The sequence below is a fragment of the Tetrao urogallus genome, assembly GCF_951394365.1.
Source record: "Tetrao urogallus genome assembly, chromosome: 13".
Lineage (NCBI taxonomy): Eukaryota > Metazoa > Chordata > Aves > Galliformes > Phasianidae > Tetrao > Tetrao urogallus.
In genome coordinates, this window is record NC_136826.1 from 3,493,480 (window position 1) to 3,519,936 (window position 26,457).

At 40.4% G+C, this 26,457-nt stretch overlaps 1 protein-coding gene across 2 annotated transcripts in view; it reads left to right on the top strand.

Annotated features, from left to right (window-relative positions):
* Positions 1-26,457, top strand: part of GRIA3 (glutamate ionotropic receptor AMPA type subunit 3) — a gene marked incomplete at both ends in the record, with an annotated part of 142,461 nt that overhangs the window by 33,637 nt on the left and 82,367 nt on the right. For both annotated transcript variants that reach the window (XM_079542008.1, XM_079542007.1), the window contains one exon: positions 4-243. In XM_079542008.1, the coding sequence (XP_079398134.1) occupies positions 4-243 (240 nt within the window). The remainder of the gene's footprint in view (positions 1-3; positions 244-26,457) is intronic.

Below are 26,457 nucleotides of genomic sequence, written 5' to 3' on the forward strand. Positions count from 1 at the left end.
CAGTTTGCTCACAGTTTTCCAGAGGAGTTTATGCCATCTTTGGATTCTATGACCAGATGTCAATGAACACACTGACGTCATTTTGTGGAGCCCTTCACACGTCCTTCATCACACCCAGCTTCCCAACAGATGCAGACGTGCAGTTTGTCATCCAAATGCGGCCAGCATTAAAAGGAGCCATCTTGAGTCTCTTGACCTATTACAAGTGGGAGAAGTTTGTGTACCTCTATGACACAGAACGGGGTAAGCACTGTTGTTTGATTTGACTTCCCTGCTTTATAATTTGCACAAGTATTATAGAATCATAGAATCACCAAGGTTGGAAAAGACCCACAGGATCACCCAGTCCAACCATACACTGATCACCAGTAGTTCTCGCTAAAATAGTTCTCACTATTACCAGAATCAGTGGTTGCAAATTCCTAGAAAAAAAGTTTGTTTCGAAGGAACAAAAATGAGGGGATAGATGAGAAGAGGGCATCTTCATTGCACTTGTCATTTGTAAAGACGTTAGCTGGAGGATAATGTAAGCATTCAATTTGGAACACCTGGTTTCAACACAGCTTCAAAATCAACACTCGCCAGGATTTCTGAGTCCTTGCAAAATAAATAAAATCAACAATATGAAGAATACTGTTAAGCAAGACTTTCTGCTCTGCATGGCATTGTAAATCCCTCATTGCTTTACATAAATGTGTTTCTCCCATTGCTGGATAAAAACAGTCCATGCCAATATACATGCTGGAAACATCTGGGCATCAATAGCAGTCTAAGAATATAATGCATAAAGTGCTTTAGGGCTCTGCTAGAGTAAAGATGTTCTAGATGTGTCACACAGATATTTAGAGATGAAGGTAGATACCTGACAAGAGTGACCAGAGATACACTTTACAAAATGAAGATACGTTAAAGTCAGTGTATCCATGGTTAAACCAACTGCTGGCGAATTACTGCACCCTTGGTAACAAATCCTGTCAAAGGTAGATCTGAACAGCAGAGGCTGTTTTCTGTGAAACTTGCATATTTCTGTGGAGCAACTGTTGCCAGCTTCTCTGAATATACCGAATTTGCTTAGTTACAGGTTTTTATATTTCTTTCATCAGGTAGAAGTGTCACTGCCCTTCCTACCAGTTTTTTTTCATTAATAACTCCAACACCTTCAGAGGAATCTGGGTAGAGCCAAAGAATCTCCTATTCCATTCCCAATTCCCGTGACAGAGTTCCCGTGACAGAGTTCTGATACCCTGACCTACTACGTATGTGGTGGAGAGCAAGTCTTCAGTGGCTATGGTTTTTACACTGAAGATTAATTATATCACCCAACTAAGGACTTACTGTACACTGAAGGTGGTTTTCAGACTGCTAAGTAGTGGAATGCCAGGAGTTCAGCATTTTTTAGTGATCTGGAGATGCTAAGTATTGCTTAGATCGAGATCAGGTAGAAAAGGTTGGTTAAGAAAAATATGGAAAAGCTAAGAGTGCCATGAGTTTTTAAATCACAGATCTTGCTGGTGAAATTAGCCCCATGAATTTTGCTTAAGCTCTGTTGCTTTCTGCCTGTGTACTTTCCATTCACATCCTGCTAACAATCTTAGAAATACTAATTAAAATCACATTGTGAGCCCATTGTGGCTAGTGTGCATGCTATGCTAGCCAAATGTTCTGTCAGACATTCAGACTGAGGCTACCAGAGTGGGGAGTCTGAGTTAGATGAGAGCATAGCTGGCTCTAGGATTATAAAATGTAGCTGAGAGTTAGAAGATAAAGGACACCGGTGCCTTTGAGATGGAAGAGTCATCAGTGCATATACATAGCTTGATGATGTGCTTTGAGTTGTTTCTGATGTGCATCTGCCACATCTTATCTTTCCGTCCTTTACATACCCGCTCACTGCTGTTGTTTGATAACATATTTGCCTTCTGCTAAAATAGGAGCAAGAGTGAACTATTAACTGTATTTTGTTACCCTGGGTTTATTCAGGTTATAAAACAAAGCTGGCAGCAGTTCTATCAAAACTACAATTACTGTATTTTTCCAGCATTAGAAGAAATTTAAAAGATTTGTATAGAAGAGAGCACGGCATTAGAAAGTGAGAAACAGATATTCTATTCCTTCCTTTGGCAAACAGTAATCATGGATGACAGCACCTGAAACTTTTGGCAGTTCCAGTAGCCTGCCTCATGTCTTGTGATAGGCATTTAGGTACAAAAGACATCCCAAAATCTTCCACAGTAATGGTGACTCTATGTTTCAGATAGCAAATAAGACTATATGTGTTCCTATCCTGAGATACCACCACAGGTGAAAACACTGGGGCTGTTACAATTCTTAGTAATTCCTGTGTGAGAAACTTCACTGCTCTGGAGCACAAACACATTAGAGAGAAGGTGTTAAGCTATTCCCTGCCAATTCCTGAAATGAACTACCATTATATACTGCCTTTTAGGAGGATTATCATCTCACTGGTTTGTTCTGAGAATCTGAGAAATTGCAAAACATTAGGCTGCTCTTTCTTATGGTGAATATTAGTTATGGAGTAAGTTGTTCTTGCAAGCAAAACACTGCTGTGTATTAAGTATTGGATTTGCTATTAATAAATACCACTGCGTATTACAGATGCTGTACAAAGCCTTCTTGTGGTTTTATACTGCTCCTTGAACTATTTCAGGGCAAGCTTAGGAGAATGGACAGTCAGCTTCTTTATAAAATTGCTTTCCTTAAGCAATGTTTTTTTTTCCTTCTTTGCCATCAAACAACATAATCATATGGCTTCCCCCGCGGCGCCAGTAGGCACAACACCACAGCATTTGGCTCCTGCAATGAGGACAAAAGATAAATCTCAAACTGTAGAACAAAGCTAATATCTACAATTACTTAGATAGGTGGTGAAGCTTTTAATCCAGTGAATTAATGTGTGTGCATTGTATATGTTTATTGTACGTAAGTACTTCTTTTTCTGTTGCTATGTGATGACTGCATGTTGCAGATAGTGCTTTCAAATGCATATTTATGTGCAGGTGCAAAATTGCATTTCTTAAAAACAGGAACTTGGCTGCTAAAGCACACAGGGAAAAAAAATAATGCCTGAGATTTATGAATTCCAGAAGCAACACTTATCTCTTATTGCTTGCTTCAGCTGCTGGACTTCTTCTGTGAAGAAGCTGAAATTTAAGAGAAATACCAAATTGTGTGTTTTCCTGTACCAGCAGAAAAAAAAAAAAAATATATATATATATATAAAGTATGTATATATATATATACATACTTTGCATTAGGAAATATCTGTTAGAGGAAGAAAGGACATTAAGCAGTGCTTAGAAGGAAAAGTCCCGTGTTTATTCCATGCCACATGGTTCAGTTCATGTGAAAAGGAGGGGCACAGTTTTTTCTGTGTTAGCTGTATCAGAAAGTTGACACTTGGTTACTGTGATACGTGTGAAACATCTGATTAATTACATGGTGCTAACTGCCTCAGTGGGCTTCTCTGCAGTAGAACTAAGACTAATTAAGATTATGTCAGGGTGAAGGAAGATGAGGTTACACACAGAAAGCCGTTAAGAATTTGGATGATGCTTGTCACAAAAGTCACCTTTTGCATCTCGTGCTGGGGATTATATTTCATCAAAAATCTCAAGTTCATTTCCAGTCTTCAGGTCCATCCCTCCTCTTGCTTGGTGCTGCTGCAGTCCACGCGTGATTCCACTGAAGGCAGTGGTGTGGAGTAACACCCTATGAAGGTGTGGAGAGGCTGGCTTGTGGTTTTCATAGCCTTCTTCCTGTTGTGGTAAAGTGAAGGACTTCTCTTGGTTTAATGATAAAAGTGGTACATTAGATTACAATACTGAAGCTTTTATTTATTTAAATTTCCAAAATGTTTCTTAACTAACGTTTTGGTTTATTTTTGTTTGAGAAACGCTGCTTTGTACAGATTGTTCACTCCCCATCTGTCAGTACAACACAGGCCTCTCGTCCTAAATTATTTTGATTTATCCTGTCTGCTGCACCCAAACCACTGATTCCAGTCATGCAGATCACTTAAAGCAAATCTCACCAAGAGATCTCTGTGACGTGCATCTTCTTTCTCTTATTTAGATCATAATGAACTTCATCCTTGTAGAACTATAGAAGGACTTTTTCTTTGTATAATGACAGCTTACAGAGTGGGACCTCAGTCCAGACACAGGTGCACATAGACCACCGTATTTTGGCATTGTAACTAAATAGCTGTCCAAGCTTGCAATGCTGTCCTTTTTTTTTTTTTTTTTTTTTTTTCAGTAGGTATCTAAGGATATTTGAAATCAAGAAAAAAACCTTTGGTAAATAGGTTTAGCATTGGCTATTAAGCACTTTTTGATTGGTTAACATTGGCTGAGTGAAAGCTGAGGTACATTAGCAGGTATCTAAAGGCCTGGCTTGCATGGCTAAGATTTCCAAATATTTGCTTTAGTTTCTAAAAGCAACTACATCTTTAATCATTACTGCCACAGAAATACAAAAAATATGATCTGAGCATAACTGATAGGTAGGTATGCAGAAGGGCAGAGCTCTGGAAAGTATAACCTGTCCCATTCACCTCCACTGTGGTACTCTGTTGAATAAACACCAGGTAAATAGCAAAAAAATTAAAAAAAGGAAAGAGAGAAAGAAAAGGAAACAGTGTGATTGTAAGCTTCCTGATGATTATGCATAAGGCGTTGAGTTTTCTTCAACTGGGTTCATTACATGGCAATGAGGTCTGATTCAGTGCTGCTGAAGACAAAGAATAACTCTTCTGTTTCGTTCTGCTTTTACAAAATGAGGTTAGTTATCTATTGCTATCAAAGGACAAGTCGCTGCTGTACTGCTTTCCCTGGGGAATGAGAGATCTGAGCTGATAAAAGAAGAGGTCTGTAGAACCAGGCTCATTATATCTTCCACAAAACTAAAGTGATGGATATGACTGGGGGAGGGTGAAATAGTTGCATTGAAAAAACACAGATGTGTAGGACACAACATTTTTGGTGGTAAGACTGGGATAAGACCAATTTTCTGTGGAATCTAGAAAGACACAGCTTTAATAGCTGGTGAGTTTCAGGGATTTCAGAACATCAGGTGGTGGTACAGCATACCTATGTAGGCTGAGTATCTTCTGAAAACAGCAATGAAAAATGTAAATGACTGACCCCTGCTTTTAATCGCCTTCCATCAACAGTCAGATGCAAAAGAAGTCCTCTTAGCACAAAGCTGGCTTCTTAAGTTCTGTATTGTGTTTCTGCATTTCAAGGAGTGTTTATCTCCGTTTGTAGAGATGATTCTTCTGTAAAGGGAAAAAAAAAGAAAATGGTGGCAGCAGCCACACCAGCGTTAGCAACACCTGAATTCAGCACCTGCTGAAAAGTCAAATGTCTGAAGAATTAACAGTTAATGCTCAACTCATTATTAGCAGCATTAACATGTTTATTCTTCAGAGCAGGGGAGGTCCACTGGCTTTAGGGCTGCTTTGACCCCAGTGCAGGAAGGAGAAAGGACATAAAGGAGATTCACAGACAGTTTTCTTGGAATTAAATGTGGCAATTTTCAATGTAAGGATAATTCTTGTTTATAAAATCTTGTTTACCCCTTTAATTCTTCTCAGTTGCATCTGTCAAGTTGATATAGTGCATTTTGTTTGCACTTTCCAAATAAGGAAAGGATTTAAAATCTTCACATTATTTCTCTAAATATCAGTCCATTATTGTCTCTAAATATGGCAAAGAATAGCAGAACATGCAGAGCGTGTTTGGAAGCCTGTAAAACACCAATGGAGTCAAAATGGGCAAGAATTGCAGTAAACCTTGATTCCGTTGAGCTTTCTGGCTCACACACAGAGTTTAAAGACCCTTGTGGTAGAACATCCATTATCTAGATTTAAAGAATGATATAACTCTATGTAGTTATGTGCAATAAGAAAACGATCTGTTTCTTTCACTATCAGCCTTTAAAGAATGAGTGATTTTACCATCTTGTAATGCCTAGAACTTGTATTTATATTGAATGGTAAGTCATAGATACTGCTTAGCAATGTTTGTGTGAAATATAAGTAATTTACCCTGACAAAGAGGCAAATTTTGACATTCTTATTTAGGGCACATTGCTTCATTGCTTTCAGCAGTATAATGTATGAACTAAGGCACTGTTCAGGAAACATGCCAGAATCCTAACTGAAATATTCCAGGATTGCTTTACTGATCGACTTTACTGCATAAATGTGTTAGAGAGCAATCTGAGCCTGAACAGTTAAATTGAGCTTTTTGATAATCACCCTCCATTTATTTCCTCTGAAACCTGTAAAGCATCATACAGACTCCCTTTCTTTTGGTCTCTGTGGTACAGAGATACAGAAGAAAGCGCTCTTACCGATCCTTCCCCAAACAAACACTGAGACCCTGTGTGACAGAATGGATGCTGGTTCTTTTTAGTGGACTGAACCTTAAGCATTTCTCTCCTGATCTTTCCCATTAGCTGCTATGTGTTTAGCTTAGCCCTGCTAATCACATAAACCCTTTTTCTAGCTTATGAACAAAAGGAGTGAACCAGCTTTGAAAGTCATCCAGCATGAGATTCATCATATTGGCAAGGCAAAGATGCAGCTAGAGACAGAGTTCATCCTGGGATTCTATACTGAAGCTCTGTACCGCTTTACAGGTTTTACATGTACACAGAGGGTTGGTGTTGAAATGTCCAGGCAAAATGCCTGAGCATCCCTTGAAGCTGCTGGAACATGCACTACTGTCAGCAGTACTTGCCAACAACAAGTAGAATATGTGCATGTGTGCAACAAACGTGTCTTGTTTCATGGAGCTGCTGGGAGTGAGGAAGTGTGTCAGCCCATCCATGAAGAATAGGGACAGCAGAACAAGGTAGCACTCATGCAGCAATGTTGTGCTGTCATTCCTCCTCCCATACACACATAGCAGAGTTGGGATAGGGTGTTTATGGTAGCCTCACTCACACGGTGTGGATCCAGTTGTGATGAAGCACATCATAATCTGACCTCAAATTGTGTGAAATCAGCTTATAAAAATGAGTCAGAACACTCAGTGGTATGGACTGTGAGCTGGGCGAGTCCTGAATGAATATTTTCTGGAATCTCAAAGCAGGGTGTGTGTTTCTCAGGTAGCACTAATGAGAGCAACTGGTACTCTTAGGAGTATGAGCTGAAGCCTGAATAACTTGCTTGGGAAACAGGAGAACTGACAGCACATCGCCCATGCCGTAGGGATGAAGGTCTCAAGGCTTTGCGTTTATAAACTGATTTGTCTAAATGCATGCGTTTAATTACTTAGCTTTTCATGTATATGCATCTCTTAATTTTTGGTATGGCCATAGCACGTTTAATTTTTGTATTAAATGTACTACTAATTAAAGTAGCAGAAGCTTTTTTTCCCAGTTGAGCTTTTGTGTATCAACAAGATTTAAATGATCAGAATCTCACATTTCCCGATTTCCTGAAACAATGGTAATAGTCAAGATATTTTCCAAGAGCAGGTGGAGCAGGTTAAAGGGTTGAAAAGATACATGAGAGGAGTTGTTGGCCTTTTTGCTGTGAAACAAGGGCAAGGACTTAACAGAAAGCTGAGTCTCAGAGATGAGGAAGGGCTTTGCTTGGAACCAGAGGAGACAAGGTAGAACTTGTTTGTCTCTGGGAGGTTGTAGGACATTTTAGGCTAGAAAAGAAGGATGGGAAAAAGAGTACTCACATGCAAAGGATTGTAAATACACTTTTATCAAACTTGTTCATTTAACCCATCTTATCCAAAAGCTCTAGGAGTATAGTAGTGCTTCTTTGGATCTATTATTTTGTACTGATATTTACAGCAAGGCTGGAAATCTCTGCTGACTTTGATTTATAGGTGCCCAGAGCTTTACCTGGGGGACTTGTGCTGGTTCTGTTCATGGAAGTGATCTGTCTTGCTGACTTAAAGACTGTGTGAAGGGGTTGATTCTTTGAGTGGGATGGAAGAAATCAGCATTATTTCTTGGTGAACTCAAGATGAAGTAGTATGCATCAGAAAGAGAGAGATGCATAATATTGCATTAGTATATGAACTTTATTCGTATTTCAGTGGAGTTGCCTGCTGTGGTTATCACATGTTTTCCAAATCGGAGAGGAAGCAGCAGGACTCAGGTAGCAGGCCCAGGAGAGTCTGTCAGCATGCAGGAATTCTGTAGTGAAGATTCTGATGGCAGACACCTCTGTTCTTCTTCAGCATCATGGTAGAGTGCAGAGCAAGTCCAGGAAGGAGAAAGGCAGGTTGTGAGGCTTCTCATGGCAGAAACTTCTTCTTCATGAGGAATCTTTTGCCAGAAAACCTCAACCTCATGATTGTAGGTCCCCTTTTTATCCTCCTTCTTCTGCCATCGTGGCATTCCTGGGCACTTGGGTAAGAGTCATGCGCAGCACCTTCTGAGATGGCCATCTTCCTCGAGATAAGGCCACGCAAAAGGCCGCTTCACGGCCATTAAGCTGCGGCTTATCTCTCTCTTGTTGCCCCTGGCCTTGGCCATCTGTGTCCCTCAGATGAAGGATTTCACAACTCTTGCCCAGGACTTGTTTGGACTTATTCATCTCTGTCCCCAGCAAGCTTTGAGACAGTGATGTAAAAGAATAATCTCTTACAACTACTGATGTCATCTACCTGGACATGAGCAGGGCCTTTGACATGGTCCCCCACCAATCCTTATCTCCAAATTGGAGGGATGTGGATTTGATGGGTGGACCACTCGATGGATAAGAAACAGGCTGCAGACAGAGGGTGGTGATCAATGCTCTGTGTCCAGGTGGAGGCTGGTAATGAGACAGGCTGAGGGAGCTGGGCTTGTTCAGCCTAGAGAAAAGAAAGCTGCAGGGTGACCTCATTGCAGCCTGCAGTACCTAAAGAGAGCCTACAAATAGGAGGGGAATCAACTCTTTGAAAGGCTAGATAACTGCAGGACAAGGGGAAATGGTTTTAAGTTGAGGGAAGGGAGATTGAGGTTGGATGTCAGGGGGAAGTTCTTTACTATGAGAGTGGTGAGGTGCTGGAACAGCTGCCCAGAGGTTGTGGGCACCCCATCCATCCCTGGAGGTGTTCAAGGCCAGGTTGGATGGGGCCTTGGGCAGCCTGGTCTGGTATTAAATGTGGAGGTTGGTGGCCCTGCCTGTGGCAGGGGAGTTGGAGCTTCAAGATCATTGAGGTCCCTTCCAACCCTGGCCATTCTGTGATTCTGTAATGGGAGCAAGTGGTAAAAACTGCCAAATGCAAAGGAAATTTCTGCAGTGCTTGAGGAATGTGCAACTGAATTGAAGCATCTGAACAAGTTAAATCAACAGTTAAATCAAATCCTCTCTCTTAGATTGGCCTGAGATAGTGAAAATTAGGCTCTCAGCTAAGCAATAGCATGTTCTTTTCTCACTCTCTAAAGAGGGGCTTCATTTCTTTTGATAAGGACTGTATAGCATGCTGGATGAATGGTGCGTAAAAGTTTCACCTTGTTAGAAGCAATTTGTGCTTCTGAAGTTATTCACATTTGATGGTGTCAAACAAGAATATATGAAGATTAGCCACACCTGTAGAGAGCAAACAATGGTTTTGATCCTGTTTTTCAGATGGAAGATTCAGGCCCTGATTAGGTTAATAGCCTTATCTATGGCTGAGTCTACACCACATAGAATTTAGGAGATATGCTGAATGACAGTCTGCAAGCCAGTAGCCAGTTTACTGATGAAAAACAGCTTTTTGTATTCTTACACAAGGTTCATCTTCCCTTAAATTTTACTGTGAATTTCCCTTCTCACCTAGGAAAAAAACTTGAGCCTTTGAAGAAACTTGTTACAGATTAATAAGAAATTTTGCATTTAAGGTACTTAATGAAGTGGTGTGTGCCATGGAGTTTGTGTGAAAGATCCATCAGTTACAGCATCAGTATTTTCCTTCACCTATATTTGATCTACACACTTCCTATATTTGACCCCAGTAGGGTTAGTTTATTCTCCTGTGCTTCCCAATTGACTAAGCTAGTTTGACTGTATGCCTTTTGCATCCTGGGAAATATCAGCTGACTCAGGAAGCATAAAGATGACTCGGAGAGAAAAATGCATTTCTGATAAACCCACTCATCTGGCAAGTGAAGTGACCTCATATTTGGGTTAATGATTCTTTTAAGGATTTTTCTCTCAAGGAGACAGATTTTTCTCTGGTTTCTCATGAGATATTTGAAATCGCACCTTTTTTTCCTTTTTCCTTTTCCTCTTCCCTTTTCCTTTTTCTCTTTGTCTTTTTCCTTTTCTTCTTCTGCAAGCATGCATTCCAGAAGCTATGTAAAACAACTACTGTAGTACTGTAGAATGAAGAGAGTGTCTCCATAAAATGATTAAGTATTAATCTGTGAAGAAAAAATGTGAAAAGTTCCTGCCATTAATTTTATACTCCATAACAAGTGCTTATTCATTTCTTCAGCTCTAGATACAGAGCTCTTGCTGGCCAGCTCTTTTGCTTTTATTCATAGTGCAGAGAAGAATCCATGGGTGAGAAAGGTGGGCTAAAGTTTTATTCCTCCTGATCCTAAGCTCATCATCTTCATGGCCTGTTGCTTTGCTCTTAAAAATATTTCTGGCTTACCTTGGTTGCTAACAGCTCAACGAAACAGATCACCAGGGTGTGATTTGCAGAGCAGCATTCACTCAGAACTCTTCTTCAATTTAAGTGATTAAGCACAGAGAGCTGTCTCTTACAACAGCAAAATATGTCCTTTATTGGTGGTGGTTCTCCTGTTTCTGCCGTGCAGATTAGGTGTGCCACGAAGTCTGGATTTGCACGAGAAGTGCAGCTGTGCACTCTCCATGTGAGTGGAATTGAGCCTGAGGAAGACAAGGTGTTTCTGCCAAGGCAGTGGTCATTTAGTGAGCAGTGTGGGCCAGTGCATCATGTCTGAAACTGAAGAATTTTATACGCCTGAACTGTGGCAACTTCTGCTGCCAGCCCCGGTGCAGTGATGTGTGCTGGAATTGTGCGTGTTATGGTAAGGCAGCATCAGTCTGGAAAGGTTAGCAGATACCAAGCACTGGTTGTTAAGGTTTCTTAGAAGCTCCTAAGGTATTGTTGGCTTTGGGGATATTTTTGTCAATGCTGATAATAATTACATGCAGTGAGTTGCTGAGGCTGTACACATACCAGATATAAGAGGACTGCTGTAATGCGAGTGAACTGCTAATATTTATTGTGTTTCTTCTGCTGCTTGTGAAGTTATAATTTACATCTTCACTCTCTGTTCATGTTCAGAAGAGCAATAATTAATTTCTGATAATACAGATATTGATAATATACCCAGCTGTACTTGAGAAAGGGATTATAAAGGAGCTTGAGTACTCCATACGCTGCATTAAACCATGCTACCCTCGGCCAAAGATCCAATTTGCTTTGTTTGTGTTCTGCTCTTTTATCAGCACTTCTCTCTCATGAGTATTTAGCTGAGGTGCCTTTCCTCTTAGTTAAAAGCCACTTCCAGCTCTTGTAGCTTAGCCTAATGACGAAATGGCCACTGATGGGTGAGTCTTTCTGTTCCTTTCATGTTCTCTATACGGCATGGTATGTGAAGCTGCCTCAAAGACAGTGGTTCTGGTCTGTTCTTAAGCAGGCTGGACTGCACAGCCATAGTTAAGGAGACTTCTCCAGAGAGGAAAATACGCGACAGTGGTTATTAGGGATATTCTCAGGGTATTTTAAATATTTTAGGCACCCTGAAGCCGAGTACATACCGCAGTCAATTTTAGGTGTCTCTTTTAGGAAGGTGATTCATGGTGATCACTCTAAGGGCATATTATTGCGATCTTTGTCACAAGGGCTGTATATGGCATGTTAATTTCTGCTGCAATCCCCTTGGTGATACAGAAATAATGATTTGGTCTCAGAATTAACATAGGAAAGCATCTGTTAGAACGCTGGGTGCCTTCAATTCAGTACGTGTGGTGTAGTTGGTGGTATATCCACGTATGGGTGGTTCCAATGGGTGGATACATCAAATAAACGAAGATGTTGGATAAAGTTATGATATAAACAGTATATTTCTTCTATTAGATGTAATTTTCAATTGGTGTTACAATCTAAAATTGCTGAGCAATCTAAAATATGTGGAAGTATCCATGATTATCACTCATCTTTATGAAATGTCAAAGCCGTATACTCCATTGACCTCAATCTATGTGCATTAATTCATGAAGAAATTAATTTGATGAGTTTAAGTCAGAGCTGCAGTATGAAATCCTTTCAGTGCAGTTTAATTATTTTGCCAGCATTATATACACGTAATACCATCACAGTCCAGACTGCATTGTGTCATGATCTGCTCCTAAGACTAAAGTTATTGTAAATGTGTTTCTAGATCAAAGAATGCTATTTGCTGCAATCTTATTTCTTAGTGGCTTTTTTTTTTTTTTTACCTTGCTTAAAAGGGGGAAATTACAATGTGGTGAGCAAATGTGAGTCTTTTTTTAGTGTAATTTAACATATTTTTTATTGAGAAGGTAAGGCTTTATTCTTAAATAGAAAAAAAGAAAGGAGACGGGGTGAAGGGAGATGGAAAAATAAAAAAGCCAGTCCTCTGACATTGTTTGCCTGAGCAAGATCAAACCTTTGTGCTGACTACACTGATGTCAGTAATTGCTCTGTATGCTCTGTGGATAGAATTGCCTATTGCTTAGTAGTACTAGCATTATCGATCAGTTGTTTCTGTCCATGAACTGACAATGATAACCTCAAATGAGATCAAGATTTTATTAAGGGAAGAAAATCAAATTATGCTTGGCTGTAGACAAATAATGAGTTATGTGAACGCGTAGTTATTGCAGTAACAGTTTTTGCAAAGATTTCTTGAAAATAAAACTCAGGCCCTCCTGTTTTTCAGTCATTTGTGGCCCTTTCTCTGCCTCCCTCCCGTACAAAGTGGTGGGCAAGCCTACATGCTCGTAATGACTGTATCACGGCTGCCACAACCAGGGGAGAGGTGAGGGGTAGATCTGAGCTTCTTTCTAAAAGGGAAATTTCAGGGGAGGTGTGTGAGGGGGTGAAAACAAAGATGCATAAGTTAGTGCAGCCTCAAGGCAGCAGTAATTTATGCACTGGCAGTTTGAGTTCCATGCCATGCTATTTTTAAAGAGCCCTACAAAGTAACTGCCTCCGTTACGTTAGTGTATGTGTTGGTTTTAGAGAGATTCCACATCATGAAGGCAGTTTGAACACAAACATTTGAGGCACGTTCATCACAGTGTGGTGGTTGTCCTCCTCCTGTGAGAAAAATATATGAACGTAACAAGGATAGCTATTTTCCACATTTTAACAGGAATTCATGTTAAGTTCAGTGCCCTAAGGAATTCTTCAGGGTTGTTTCATTGGTTATTAGTTGTAGTTTTCGATATGTTGATGAAAGTGAAGATCGTGCCTGAAGATGACACATGTATGTTGTATTAGAGTAATTATTATTTTAGTGGCATCATTTTGGTACACTTCTCAAAGAAAGCAACTGAATGGATGTGAATGGCATAGATTTGAATAGTGGCCATTTTGATTTGCGTGTTTTCCTTATGCTGCAAACCAGAAAAGTCTAGCTGCACGCTGCATCAATAGTGCCAGGCAATGCTTCCACTTTGGCATGAGCAGTATAACCATATTTATGTATTAATGTACCATTTCCTTAGAAGGAAGTATTCAGCCTTGCTGTTTGATTATGAATTCCCACTTAAATGTCAATAATTTCATTTGTTTTAGTAATTACAGTGAAACTATCTGGAAGGATAAATAAGAACAGCGGCTTCAAAAGTTTGAAATGAATAGAATTACATGGAGTTTTCATTAATAATATATGTGAAGCCAAACATATTAAGTGTGAGCAGCTGCAGGCCATTACCATTTAGATTTAATTTAAATAATCTCCGAACTGACCTTCTTCAAAAGCTTGTAGACAATATAAAACCGTCATTGTTGTCTGACTTGTAGTGAATTCTAGATGCCAGCTACATCTTCATAACACTTTATTGGGTCTCCTATGAAAATTATGGATAAAAAGATAATGGGAGCAATGATGCTATTTGTTCCTAAGTTATAAGTGCCATTCATTTTGCATAGATATCATTTTGGTTTATACCACATTCACTTGCTTTTCTCTGCAAATAATGCTTTTGTGGCTACACTGACTTCCCTCTATAAAGCTGGATTTTGTCCGTGTTTCTAACACTGAAACTTCTACTGCAGGGAATTCAGGCTTCTGAATGTAACCAAGTCAGTTCACTTGTGCAAAATTCAGAATATGCCTCAGAGCCCAGTGAAAGTCATTACTACAGGTCTTTGAAAGCAATGCAGATTAGCAACAGGTAAAGATCTGACCTTTTGTGTTTACAAATAGTTTCACGACAGGTTCAGTGGAAACAGCGACAAAACGGTAACACAGACATAAAGATTGTACAAAGTCTTGGTTGTGAAAGAAGATGGAGAATTTTCCCATATTTTGAGCTTCAAACATATTCTGTTTACCTCATCCCAGAGGGGTGACTTTTAGGACTTCACTATTTAAACATTAAAATATGCCATTTAAATGTTTGCTCAGGAGCAATGGGTTCATTGTGCCAATAATGAGAAATTGTATTGTGGGTCACTTTGTAATATTTGAATACAGTTTTTTATACCTTTTTTGCATTCAGAAGGTAAAAATCCACCTAGTTATTGTATCTAACCTGCAGTTGCTGCTGAAGGTGGGGAGGGAATGCCTTCCTGCCTTGTGCTTCTGCAGCATCTGCCACAATCGGGGCTCTTGAAAACTACTTGACAAATAAGGCAAGAAAATTGCACATTTTGCCTGAAAAGAATTAGGAAATGTTCAGTGAAAGAAAAAATGGCAATTCATTTTTTTTTTTCATTTTCCTTCAATTTTTTTTCAAATTCATTTGGACCAATCTGAGCAATTTTAGATGCAGTTCATGTTATTTTAAAAATAACCTTTTATTTAATTTTTGCTCGGATTCTGAAGTGAAAATGCAGGTAGAAGAATCTTGAAAGTATTTTTCCTCATTTTTTCAGCCAGAGTTATGAATTCAGCTTGACCTGAATTAACTTACACTTGTGCTCCCTTCACCTCCCTAAACTCTGTTCTTTCAGTATCCGTACTGCTCAATGAAAAGAGCTCACCAGCTCTATTACTGAATAGGTGCAGCAGGAATTACTCACAGGACACTTCCCTAAATGCTAAGTGAAGTTCTGTGCCCGTGTGTGACTCATGCAGTGTATCAAAGAACGTTTTTAATTTATTTGAGGATGGCCAATGGCCACACTTTACAGAACAGCCAGTGGTAAGCGTGCTGCTTTTTGCCAAAAAGAAATGCATCGGGGTCTTTTTCTGGCACTCTCCACATCTCAGTTAAATATTTTGTTCTTCTGCACAAATATATAGTTTTACTGAGGCTAGAATTATTTGAATAGCTGCCTTCGTTTATTAGCATCAATAGTTAATTTTGTTTTAGAAATAACTTTAAAAAGATCATGGTTATGAAACTCTAAACATGTTATAAATCTTATGCTGAATTTGTTCAAAAGCAGAATTATTATTTAGCAGTGCTTTTTTAATCATTAGGTTACAGAATTACTGCCCTTCTACACTGTATAAAATTATTTGGTGTTCATCAGTCATTTTGGGTAGGTTTTTATAAGTATGTCCTAATTAAAATGTCATTAACACTGTTGGTAAAGATTAATATAGCAGAAGTTTTGATTACAATTATCCAGGTATGGAACAAACTTTTTTATGTTTGTGTCTTTTTCTGCTCCATCTAGTCTTGTCCATATGACTTCTAAGTTCAGTTTAAGTTGATCATGTATTATGTTTGTAGATTTCTTAAGCATCATTCGTTTAAACAGTAAGTTAGTGAATTGATTAATAGCACCGTATTTTATTGATGCAAACGAGATGTTCTCCCATTGCCACAAATGTTAGTTTGGATTTACTTTAGGAGTGATGATCAGGCACAGATGTCTGAAGTGCAGCTGTCGTAAGGAGCTGCTGAAGAACTGAGGCTGTGCCACCCGGATGCAAGGAAACCCTCAGACAAAAAGTAGTCAGGTACTGCTGTCATATTTCTTGCAGGGTACTTTCCAAAGAGTCAGCCTCATCTCTGTTATTTTTGTCTTGTCACATAGAGAAGATAAATAGTGCTGTGACACCACAGGGGTTGTACAAAGCCATGGTGAATGGTTGTGCCTTTTCATGGTGAGAGTATTTTTGCAGATGGGGTGCATGGACAAAGCCTTGCTTTGAGACTCTGTCATCTCTTACCCTTCATGGCGTGCATCAGTCATTCTTACACCCGAATCAATGAAGCCCTCTCAAATGCCATGATAAAAATCCTGTTACAGCTTGACAGCTTTTCCTTTGTCCTATTCGGTTTTCAAAGCAAAAGTCCTAAGCATGAGAAGAGAGGCTCCAAAATCCATTTAGCTAAGTAACAAAAAAACTACCCTGCCAGGAAAGCCAGCTTGTCTGTACTGCTTGTGGAGGACAGAGAATTTGGTGTTCCAGAAGCTGTGTCCCTGATCACAGAGGACCACTGCATGCTCATGCATTCTAGCAAAATGGCTCAAAAAAGGATCTACCTGCCACAGTGTTATAAGGCAGTGTGGCCCCTCTTCCTTGCCTGTGTGTGTGTGTGTGTGTGGGTTTTTTTTTTTGGTGTGGTTTTTTTTTTTTTTTTTTTTTTTTTTTTTTTTTTTTAGACAAAATCAAATTGGAAGCTAATACCAGCTTTTTCCCACACAGTTGATAGAAATGTATCATTTAAGAGGCAAGCTTTTAACTCAGCCTTAAATGGCATTGAGTTGCTCCAGGGGAGGTTTAAATTGAAAATCAGGAAAGATTTATTTATGGGAAGGGTAGTTAGGCATTGGACAGGCTGCCTAGGGAAATGGTGGAGTTGCCATCCCTAGAGGTTTTTCAGAGGGCAGTGGTTGTCCCACTGTACTCTGCAATGGTGCAACACTCGCCTCGAGCATTGGGTTCTTTTTTGGGTGCCACAATATAAGAAGGGCATAAAACTATTTGAGAGCATCCAAAGGAGAGCTAAAAAGATGGGCAAGGGTCTGGAGAACAAAATGTATGGGAAGCAGCTGAGGCTCCTGGGTTTGTTGGGCCCAGAGCAGAGGAACTGAGGGGAGGCATCATGGCGGCTGCAGCTCCTCACAGGGAGCGGAGGGCAGCGCTGAGCTGTGCTCTCTGGGGACCACAGCAGGGCCTGAGGGAATGGCATGGAGCTGTGTCAGGGGAGGGGCAGTGGGGGTTAGGGACAGGCTCTGCACCAGGGGATGGTGGGCATGGGACTGCTCCCCAGGGCAGTGGACACTGTCCCGAGCTGCCAGAGCTCAGGGAGCGTTGGTACACCTCTCTCAGACATTGGGTTTGGTCCTTTGTGGAGCCTCGGGTTGGACTCAGTGGTTCTTGTGATTCTTCCAGGTTCTTCCAACCTGGGATATTCTATGTTTCTATGATTCTTAGAGACATGTGGATGTGGTGCTTAGAGATGTGATGTGAAGTTCATCACTATCAGTGATGGACTTGATAGTGTTACATGTATGGCTGGACTTCAAGATTTTAAGGGTCGTTTTCAACCTAAATGATTCTGTGATTCTATCGTAAATTTAAACTTTAGAGCTTTGTTTTCTAATCATGCCTACAAGTTACCTTATGCACCAACTCTGCCTGTTTCATCAGTGGAATCTGGTTAATATTTATAAATATCTGAAGGGAGGTGGGTGGCAAATGGATGATGCCACACTATTCTAAGTGGTGCATAGCAATAAGACAAGGAGCAGTGGCTTAAAACTTGAACGTAGGAAGTTCCATAGAAACACACAAAGAACTTCTTTATGGTAAGGGTGACAGAGAAGTGGAATAGGCTGCCCAGAGAGGTGGTGGAGCCTCCTTCTATGGAGATATTCCAGACCCATCTGGACAGCTACCTGTGCAACTTGTTGGGAACTTGCTCTAGCAGGGAATTGGAATCGATGATCTCTTGAGGTCCATTCCAATCCTCCTGTTCTGTGGTTCTGTGAATTGTTGCAGCCAACTGCTATGAGTTGCTTTGAAAATGCCAAGTGGCATTTCCAAGAAGCCACACCTTCTATGGGGAGGGGCACAAATTAGGTGCATCACCTTCACTGGAACAGTAACTCTGTAAAAATTATCAGACTTGCTGACTGTTCTATAAAGGCCATTCTGTTTAAAACAGAATGAGACAGCCAGAAATTGCAGCTTCTGTCTGGGAAAGTAAATAAATGAACAAACAAACAGAGTAAAGGCACCATAGTAATGTTTTTGTCTTTAGAGGTCCCTGGTTTTTTTTCTGCTGGGCATTCTTTCCAAATAAATGAAGTATATTATCCATATGACTTTCGGGAGGAAGAAGAATTTGAAATAGCTGTTTAGAGTGCATCACTGAGGTCAGCGTGCGTACTTCAAATACACCCTGCAGTTTTATTTACTACACACGAGAGGGATGCAGTTTGTCCATCCTACAAAGTGACAAAATCCTGATTTCCACAACAGTCTACCTGGATGCAGAATATCTACTTTAGCATAGTCTGAGTGCTGCCTCATCTTAAGCTGCGTCTCACTGGGACACACAGGCTAATGGATGTTCGTGTTCCTCTGGCAATCGCAAACCTGATTTTTCACTCACAACAGGAGAGGCATCTCTCTCTCAGTTCCCACCTTCCGAACCAAGTGCTAGTAATGGTGTGCTGCCACACTTCGAAAAAAGCCATAGTTTGGGTCCTTAGGTGCCAGGAAGATTTAAGTTGTTCTTTGATACATGGCTACTGTAAAAGCTCATCGTGTGTGGCAAGGGACTCCCATGGCACAGAAGTGTTAGAGGTGGATCCAGTGCATTTTTGAAGATCAATATTGCTGCTCTGAGAGAGGATGCAGGAAATGAAGCTTCAGAAGGGTTTGAAACCTTTCTCACATTGTCAGTGCCAATTGTTTATTTAGGAGAAAAAAAATCAAGCGAGAAAATATGAATGTCTGATAGCAGAGATACTTTCTGTGCCACAGCAGATAGACAGCTGTATGCAAAATTCCTAGAGAAGCCAATGAGAGGTATGTCTAGTGCATTAGACATTTCCATGCTGCTTGAGTCTTATGTCTGTTATCTGTGAACACGTGACCAGAAATGCTTTTTGTGACTTCTTAAAAGATTGTCTTTGGGATTCAAATGTACCCTTTCTTTCTTCTTTTGCTATTAGAAAATCAACTCTGTAGAAAAGATCTAAGTTACTCCTGATAGACTGTGACAGCTACATACTAATTTCTTGTTAACAGACACGAGTTTCCACTTTGGTAAGTGCTGCTGGTACAAATTAGAGTCCTGGTGTTTGAAGACATCCATCAGGAGGGAGCTAAGAAAGATAAGCTGGAGATTATAAAGCTGACAGATGTGGGCGAAGAGGTTCAGTTCCCCATTTCTACTCTGTAACAAAATAAAATTTTATTTTTCTGCTTCTGTAATAACTTAGTGCACAGTTAGCCAAGTTAATTTTAATTCTAACAACATTATTTTTTACTTCAAGAGGCCAACCAGATTACTGTATTTTATAAGAAATAATAAGCCCCCAGCAAAGTGGAAAAAATGCAGAAAATGCAGTGCAGAATCACAGAATCACCTTGCTGCTCTGTGTTGAATGGTGCTCACAGTTCAAAACAGCATTTGATGCTGGTCCGTCTGCAGTGAATGGCAAAGCTCCCTGGAACTCAGTGCTGTTGGAGGCATGTTCGGTGCTTGGGATTAAGTGAATCACTTCATGACTACTCTGCTTCAAATAAAATATTTGCAGGTCTAGACTGTAAATAAGACTTCTATATAGGTGTAGAGAGGAGCTATTACAAACCACTCTGTGGCCATGGCCTGATGAGCCAAAGAATTACATGAAAAATACTGCAAATTGCTTGCTTTTAATTCTGAATGCCACAGGCTCCTTTTTCTTTTAGAATTATATACTTAGAACTAAACACAATCTTTCTGTGAGCTCTTTTAGGAAAAACTCATACTAACCTCTTCAGGAATATGGCAGGCATATTCACAACTGAGCTCTAAATTCCTGCAGAATTTCCAGATGTCTCTAGCTGAAGCAGATTTAGACTCATGGTGAATGCCAATGTTGTAAAACTCTACAGGGAATGGAAAAGAACTGGTCTAGAGCACATACTGTTAACTTAGCTTCACTCATCGTGCTTCGCTCCCAAGGTGTTGTGGTCCCAGGAAGGAAGGGGGAGAAGAAAATATTATTGGATGTGAAAAACAAAGTGTGGTGCTATGTGGATGGCTGAGGAGCAGGGAAGTCAATTTGTTTCTCATCTGCTACTCAGGATAGATAAAGGCATAAATCTGCTCTCCTCTGGAAGCTTAAATACATAAAGACATTCAGGAATGCTCTTAAGTTAGGCTGAAGTTGCCCTGTGGTTTGTACCTGAACCACTAATGCAACACATAATTAATGGCAGTAGATATGGGACGTGGTTAACTGCATGGTAGGACCATGATCTCAGCCCTGCATCTTTCAGCATGATTTCAGTTTTAATCATCCCTCAGTTTCACATCATCCAAAGTGACAGACGTGGATCGCGATGGTGAGCAGAAGATGTGAGGTGTAGCAAGAGAGACAACAGTGCTACTTCTTGTATACAGAAATGAAGATGCCAATAAGACCTCCATCACCAAAAGGGCTATTTAAAGAATGAGGGCAAAGGTACACAGTATAGACAGTTGGTTTTTTTTGTTGTTTCAAAAGAAAAGAAAAAAAAAAATAAGCAAAGTGATGGGACATGCTCCAAACAGTCAGCAAGCAAGTCTGGCATGAGTAGCTAAGACTAAATGAGAACTGGTGAGTATAGAATTACATACGATTCGTGACCTTTTGATATATGCTGTGGTTTATATCAGTCATAAGAGTCTGGTGTTTAGAGAACATCTGTTTTTTTGGGTTTGCTTTTTTTTTTTTTTTTCCAGAAACAATAGAATATCCTTTAGAAAGAAAGATGTTAGCTTGATATTTCACTGTAAGGTGAGGGTTAGTTAGTGTTGAGTACCATCAGAGGGGACCAGCTCCCTGAAGGAAAGCCTTGCCATTATATTTTGAGCCTAGAACATCTGTGCATTAATAATTAGTCAGGTTAGATGCTTTTTTTTTTTTTTATTGAATTCAATTCCAATTGCTCACAGGCGCAACTGACCTGGTTTTCCCTTGCTTTTCATACTTACATAGAGATTATTTCAGTGGCAGAAAATGTTAACATAAAGAAATCTTATCTCTTGTACCTTGGGAAAAAATAATGACTAAACATCTAAAAAGTCCCACTCTACTGAGGGAGGGCAGTGGTGGAACGATAACCTTTTATTTTAAGTGTTCGTTTGTGCAGAACACTCACAACCTTCCCATTCTGTCTGTCAGGGACCTCACTTGTTCTGTGAGACCTTTCTCTGCCTGAATGACTGCAGTAATGATAAACTAAGCAATAAGGGGTTGTCGGTGCTTGTGCTTCTAGCTCTGTGCACCGTTCACTATATATATTCTGCTTCAGATTAGATAGATGATACAAATTTTTTTGCATATTTTATCACTGTAGTTGGCTAACCATGCAATCAGATTTGTGAGACTTCAGAGTCACAGAAGAGTAGACACGCATCAGCGTAATATCAAAACAAATAGAGTAGAATAGTTATTTTGTTTCACTGAATATTGGCTTGAATATTCTAATAGCATATAAATGCTTTAAATAAAGTAAACACTTGGCAGTGTAATTGGGTGCGAAGCCCAAAGTAATTGGAGTACTGAGGCTGACTGGTCCCAAGAATGTGTTTGATACAGCTTCCTAATTTTACAAAATAACTCTGAGAAAATGTTAAGAACAATTTAGCTTTGAACTATGAAAATAAAGAGCATGTAGATTATATGCAAGCTTCCTTCCTTTTAACTGTTCTGTCACTGCAACAACTGATAGCCTTTCTCAGATGTGTACATCCCATTTAGCCAGTCCTTATCTGTGCACTTGTTGAACACATTGCAGTGCAATAGCTAATTAGCAGTGTATTCTGTGGAGAATTCTGTGCTACTTTTTAAGCAGGCCACGAAGTACATACCCCTGAAAAGCACACATCCTATTTTCATAAGTGATTTCCAAAGATATACAGGACAGGGCTTTTTGAGGTATTTAGGGTTTCAACATAAATAGAGTCACGTTGTGAGAAGTACCTCATTGAGATACATGCCTGGTTGTCCTTTAAATCAGAGGAGTGCTCTGCTGAGATGCTTCAGCATCTTAATTGCCTCTGAAAATCTGGCAGGTCCTCGCTAGGCAGAAGCAGTTCTGTCCAAGGTGGTCACCTGTAAAGTTGAGCCCTTGTGTAAATTGCCTTCACAGTTCTGTGTTGTTCCCTAAGTCCTGTTTCTGTCTGAAGCCCATCAGACTAGTAGTTCTAAATCATCAATTCTCAGAGTAGTAAGTTAGACAAACTCTGCCCATGCCTAGATAATCTTAACATTTGTAATTTTTTTTTTTTTAAATAGAAACTGTGTTGTGCTTTCCTGTGCAAATTCTATTTGAGGAGCATGAAAACGAATGGGATGGCACTGCAGGGGGAAAAAAAAAATCAATCCTTGGGCATAATGTCTTGGACGGAATTGTGCTGTAATCACAAGCTGGAAAATTTGAATCTGAGGCCCAGCTTAAGTGTGGAGCCAACTCTGAGAACGCTCTCTCTTTCTTTCCCCGGCTGAGAATATCAAAACTTGGAAAAATGAAGCCAGAGCTGAAGTTCTGAATCACGTTGATGTCTGCAGTTACTGATACCTATCCTGAAATGTTCACACATTTTCATATATTTCAGCATAATATTTCATCCATGCTGTCCCCATGAGCTAAGTTAAGTGTAGCATCCTCAGTAACTGACCACAAATACATAAATCTGTTTGCTTTCTTTTTCCCCAGCTAAGGATACTGACTGCAATCCCTGCATTTGGGAATTGCAAAATACAAATCTGCACACAAAAACTAATGCGTGTGAGCAGAGAAGGGGTGGCTAATGTTAAAATTCTTAATGTTTTTGATATAATGAAGCACCTCTGCTCTCCTTCTCCAATAGCAAGTGAAGAACTATGAATCTCCTGGCTGGCCATTGGTAGTTTCAGCTCTGCAGGCAGTGTGCCTGATGTATATACCATCCTGTAGGATAAACCAGGTCTCACTGACCCACAGAATCCACCACATCGTGGTGCAAAAGGTGGTGGAGTTAGGTTACCAGCGCAGAGCACTGAGCCAGCATGTACTCATTCTGCCACCTTGTTTGTTTTAAGAGGTAACTTGTTAGCCCCCCAAGCTTTATGCTGATTCAGATTTTGTGTTGCATATCAGTGTCATGCTAATCTTCTGCAGAGTTTCTGCATCGTCATCCTGTGGCCTCACTCCAGCAAGACTTAGTATACAGCAAGTGGGGTGACATAATGATGTTCTGGACACTGCAGTCTAACTGCACTTGTATGTTCAATCCCAGTTCAGGCCAAGTAATGCCAAGTAGTCAAGGAGGAGTGTAGATCTATCTCAAACTAATGTGAGACCTTGTAACTAGCAAATTCTTGGTTGTCATGAAGGGAAGTGTTTGAACTGAGAAAATAAAGGTAACAGTGTTGTGTGAAAGTGTTGTGTGCTAGCTATGGGCAATGAAAAGGCAGAAATAACAAACTGAGTGGCTGAAAAGAAACACACATGCATGCTGTGAGTATAGATCCATAAATTATCATCTATATTACCATAAAAACTCATTTAAATTTCAGAATACTTCTGAAATCAGCACTCACCCTTTGATTGCTGTATTTTTTTAGTGTTCAGAATAAATAAAAGGAAATTAACGTACTGGTTGAGACGTGAGACGTATTCCAGCTGCAAGGGCAATTAAAATGCAGGATACTGAAGGGTGAGATGTTGATGAAGAGAGACTTTGAAAGGCCGATAGCATCTGTTAATGAAAATTCTCAGAGGCAAAAGGTTTGTTTGCTCAGGTAGCTTGGAAAGCGGAAAATGTAGATAAAGGTTAGGGAGAGGAATAAATATTTTTCTAACGTGATTGACTGAAGGTCAGATACAAAGAGTAATTTTACTATGCTTGAAGACAATTCAACTAGCATAATTTTTTCTAAGACGTCTATCTGAGGTGAACTCAGTTGTTCTTTTGTGATGAATATGTATTTCAATTCATAGTCTGATTACCATAATCTCCTGTGATTGTTTCTTCAAAGGAATAATATTTATCATTTTTTTTTTAGACTCAGCAGTTCCAGACATGTTTTAAGAAAGCAGTCAGCAATACCCTTGCATACTCATGCTAAAAACTCTGTTCATGTCATGGCAAAGAATTATCTTGTGTTATCAGTAGTCTTAAGTTTGCATCATTCATTGAAATTACATTGTAGCTCTTTAAATGAATGCAGGGGTTTATATATGATACACAAACTCAGGTTTTAGCTATTTTCAAAATTCTCTGCTGTTGATAAGTGGATAAGTGTCCCTGTTCCAATGCATCAGAATAAATGCACTAATATTCTCTTCTGGCCAAAGAAGTGTTTTAAGATTTAAAAAAGGATTAATTTTTATTTCCTTTCTCATATAATAATTCCACAAAATATTTTCCTTTTAAGTTTATTTGCAGTTGTATCCAAATTGCTCAACTTCACCCAGAAGAATAAGAAACTCTTCCCATCAGTATCCCATACCAGTAAGGGGATAGGTAGCTTTCAGTGCACTCTAGCAAATAGGATTAGAGGTAAAGTGTTTCTGAGATAATGTCCTGGTGGTTTTACTGTGTAGTTTCACTGGTGTTTGCAGTCCAAGAATCTTTAAATGTTTATATTCAACTATGTTGTGGCTTGAAATAAATCTCTATATGTGAATTAGGAAAACCTGAAATTGAATTTTGGCCCTATTACTGATTCTCTGTATGGCATAAGACAATTCATTCTTCATTCTGTTATTAAGATTTATTAAGATTTCTTTCTGAAAAGTGAATGATATTAAAACATTTCATGTCATATGCACTGCTTTGTGTTAAGTGTGGACTCTGTGTGTCCACCTTTGTGCCCACACGTACTTCTGCAGTGATGTATGCCAATAGGGACCCGATGGGATTCATCCACGGGTGCTGAGGGAGCTGGCAGAGGTGGTTGCTGAACCGCTTTCTGTCATCTTTGAGAAGTCTTGGAGGACGGGGGAGGTGCCTGAAGACTGGAAGATAGCCAATGTCACCCCGGTCTTCAAAAAAGGCAAGAAGGAAGACCCAGGCAATTATAGGCCAGTCAGCCTCACCTCTGTCCCTGGAAAGGTGATGGAACAGCTTGTACTGGATGTCATCTCCAGACAACTGGAAGAAGAGGAGGTTATCAGGAATAGTCAGCACGGGTTCACAAGGGGGAGGTCGTGCTTGACCAACCTGGTAGCCTTCTATGATGTTGTCTCTGGCTGGGTGGACAGGGGGAGAGCAGTGGATGTAGTCTACCTTGATTTCAGCAAGGCATTTGATACTGTCCCCCACATCCTTATAACAAAGCTGAGGAAGTGTGGGATAGATGAGTGGACAGGGAGGTGGGTTGAGAACTGGCTGACTGGCAGAGCACAGAGGGTCGTTGTTGGTGGTGCAGAGTCCGGTTGGAGGCCTGTAACCAGCGGTGTTCCTCAGGGGTCTGTGCTGGGTCCGGTCTTGTTCAACATCTTCATCAATGACCTTGATGAGGGGATAATGGCCACCCTCAGCAAGTTTGCTGATGATACGAAGTTGGGAGGATTGGCTGACACGCCTGAAGGCTGTGTTGCCATTCAGCAAGACCTGGACAGGCTGGAGAGCTGGGTAGAAAAAAACCGGATGAGGTTTAACAAAAGCAAGTGTAGAGTCTTGCATCTGGGGAGGAATAATTGCATGCACCAGTACAGGTTGGGGGATGACCTGCTGGAGGGGAGCTCTGCGGAAAGGGACCTGGGTGTCCTGGTGGATGACAGGTTGGCCATGAGCCAGCAGTGTGCCCTTGTAGCCAAAAAGGCCAATGGCATCCTGGGGTGCATTAAAAAGAGCGTGTCCAGCAGGTCGAGGGAGGTGATCCTCACCCTCTACTCTGCCCTGGTGAGGCCTCATCTGGAGCACTGCGTCCAGTTCTGGGCTTCCCAGTACAAAAAAGACAAGGATCTCTTGGAAAGAGTCCAGCAGAGGGCCACGAAGATGGTGAAGGGCCTGGAGCATCTCTGCTAGAGGAAAGGCTGAGTGAACTGGATCTGTTCAGCCTTGAGAAGAGAAGACTGAGAGGGGACCTGATCCAGGTCTATAAATATCTAAGGTGTGGGGGGCAGAATGGCGAGGCCAGACTGTTTTCAGTGGTGAGTGGAGACAGGACA